The 2,869-nt window shown below is 41.2% G+C and overlaps 1 protein-coding gene across 1 annotated transcript; it reads left to right on the top strand.

Annotated features, from left to right (window-relative positions):
- On the top strand, positions 1-1,208 carry LOC122071938 (trihelix transcription factor ASR3-like). Its single transcript, XM_042636428.1, has 2 exons — positions 1-665; positions 753-1,208. Exons 1-2 carry the CDS (start codon positions 71-73, stop codon positions 1,073-1,075), a joined length of 918 nt encoding a protein of 305 aa, XP_042492362.1. The 5' UTR covers positions 1-70; the 3' UTR covers positions 1,076-1,208.
- Positions 1,209-2,869: the final 1,661 nt, after the last annotated feature.

Raw genomic sequence — 2,869 nt, 5'->3', positions numbered from 1 at the left:
CTCTCTCTCTCTCTCTCTCTCTCTCTCTCTCTCTTCAGAGTTCATACACACCATCTCAAATGCCAAAGCCATGTCGGAACCCGCAAACACATCGGCATTAATCCTGCTCGACCACCGCTACAACGACCAACAACAAACACCTCCACCGGCGGCACCGCTAGTCTCTCCAGGCGGCGCCACCACTTCCACTTCCTCTCTCGTCCGCGAATACAGAAGGGGAAATTGGACCCTCCACGAAACCCTGGTCCTCATCACCGCCAAGAAGCTCAACGACGAACGCCGGATCAAATCCAGCTCAACCCCAACCGAACAAAACAAACCACAACAACTGAACCGGACCGCCGAGCTCCGGTGGAAGTGGGTCGAGAACTACTGCTGGAACCACGGTTGCCACCGCAGCCAGAACCAGTGTAACGACAAGTGGGATAACCTATTACGGGACTACAAGAAGGTCCGTGAGTACGAGGCTCGATCCGAAGGCTCAAATGACTCTCCTTCGTACTGGAAAATGGAGAAGCACGAGCGTAAGGAGAAGAACCTCCCGTCAAATCTCCTCGTCGAAGTCTTCCAAGCCCTTAACCAAGTCGTCCAACACAGATATCCTCAGAGAACTTCCACAACTCTGCCCCCGCCACCAGCGGCGCCACCTCCTCCGGCGGTTTCAGGTATTTATTACTGTTATTATTTTATTAATATTCACGTGTTAGCAAAACGCTCCCTAATGATGTTCTCCTTTGGGTTTGGTCGAAAAGAAACGTCTAATTCATCCGAAACGGTTCGGAGTGAGAGATCGGAATCCGAACCGAAACGGCGGAAAATGGAAAGTGTCGCTATCGGATCGAGTATTGTTGAGAGCGCTACGGTCTTGGCTCGAACCCTTCTGGATTGTGAAGAGAAGAAGGAGAAACGGCACCGAGATGTAATTGAACTCGAAAAACGAAGGATTCAGATCGAAGAGACCCAGAACGAGGCGAACCGGCAAGGGATTTTTAGTCTAATTGCAGCGGTTAATAATCTTTCCGGTGCAATTGAAGCTGTCGTTTCTGATCGGTTCAGAGCCGGAGATAGAATGTGAATTTGTTATTATTATTATTATTTTTTTTAGAACGTGATTTATGAAACAGAAGTTTCGATATTTAACCATTCTTTTCCGAAATACGGGTTAACTGATGTAGGAAGAAATTTCGGTTAATTATTGTAAGTTATTATATTATGGCTTTCTTTTTTATGGTCTTTATTGGGGAACGGGGTATGACAGAGCTCTTTTATGTCCACTTTTTTATTTTCTCGGTGTCTGATCTGATAAAATGACTGATGTACCCTTAACTGTTAAGTCCATTGAGAACTGTCCCTTCACAATTCTTAAGTGGACAAGTTGGTGTGTTGATCGTTCGGTCAAGCTGGTTTTGATATGATTAGTCCGTCCGTTTAAGTAAACGGATTTCATGGGTTAGGCATGGTTCTATTTCCTGATCACTTGGATCGTATAAAATTACTATGTTGCCCCTGTGAAATCAAAAATTCCATCCAATTAGATGTTCAGATGTTCTTGTGTGCGTTCTTATTGGCCCCAGCACTAATGTATGAGCTACACTACTAGATAGTGACTAGTGCCCTTTTGCCCTAAAAGTATGTTTAATTATATTGAGGAAGTGTTTCTTGTGGGGTAATTTGGCTCTTACACACATCCTGGAACCAATGGTATTGCACATAGAGGCATCAACAAGGGTGGCATTTTCACTTTGTATGTAGGTGGTATTGTCATTTCGCCCCTTTCTTTGTTTGGGTCATAGTTAGCAAATTCGGATTCGGGAATTATTAGGGCGGAGAATTATTCGGAATAATTCGATTGATTAATTTAAGGATTCGATCAAAAAAGCGGTCAAAAAAGCGAATATGACGTTTTGTTTTTTGTCTTTTTGTTTTTTTGTTTTTTTGTTTTTTGTTTTTTTAAATATTTTTTAATTGGACCGAATAATTCGATTTAATTCGGTTCGGCCTGAATTATTCGCGTTTTAAATTCAAATTAGTAAAATTCACGTTTTTTTACTAAAGTTTATTTTTAATTCGGATTCAGTCAGAATTTTTGATTTAGTTCGGAAAAATTCGATTTGGCCGAATAATTCACGAATTATTCGGCCGAATTGCTAGCTAGGGTTTGGGTGCAAGTCCCATGTTCCCTCACAAAATTCTTTTTCCCAAATATATTTAGCAGGTAAGGAAAAAAACGTTGTCAAACTATGTAGCATATGGTCGTGCCTTTCGTGTCTATATCTCTCTTCTTTCTCGTATGAAATGATTTAATCTCCCCCCATTATGGAAGGATAGAAATTGAGAGAAAGAGGTATTAGTATACATCAGGGTACTCGCCTGGGACTCCATCTCTTAAAAAAAGATCCATGTCTAGTCTTGTCATCCTACACCCTCTCACATGAGTGGGTATGCGAAAATACCATCTGCCCCTATTGATTGATGTTTATACATACGTTATCATTGGTATGCTCATTGTCGTAATGATCACCGGATCAAGTATTAAGAGGACAATGAGAAAATGAAGAGAATTTCTTACGCTTTGGTAATAAGAAATCTTATTTATGTATGCATGTTTCATATAAGGCCATATATTTGCTATAAACCGATACTAGTCAAACCCTAGATGATCCTATTGTAAAAAAATCTAGACTATCGGTGAGATTTATAAAAGAAAAAATGGGAGAGAGAATCCAAGATTTTGATGGCCTTCTCCCACTCCATTTGTTTCTCTCATTCTCTTTCCTTGTGTGCTTCAGAATTAGGGTTTGGCACAAGGATGCTTATCCATGTATGGAGATATCACCATTACAGTGTCTGAGTTGTACGGTTAAGGAGT

This window comes from Macadamia integrifolia, chromosome 2 (genome assembly GCF_013358625.1).
Source record: "Macadamia integrifolia cultivar HAES 741 chromosome 2, SCU_Mint_v3, whole genome shotgun sequence".
NCBI lineage: Eukaryota > Viridiplantae > Streptophyta > Magnoliopsida > Proteales > Proteaceae > Macadamia > Macadamia integrifolia.
The sequence above is the reverse complement of the archived record's forward strand: the minus strand, read 5'-3'. Positions and strand labels throughout refer to the sequence as shown.

What these genes read in the sequence shown, in the direction of transcription:
- LOC122071938 (XM_042636428.1), top strand. Translation starts at nt 71, where the DNA reads ATGTCGGAACCCGCAAACACATCGGCATTAATCCTGCTCGACCACCGC. An exon ending in ACCTCCTCCGGCGGTTTCAG is followed by an intron (nt 666 to 752) that starts GTATTTATTACT and finishes TTGGTCGAAAAG; the next exon opens with AAACGTCTAATTCATCCGAA.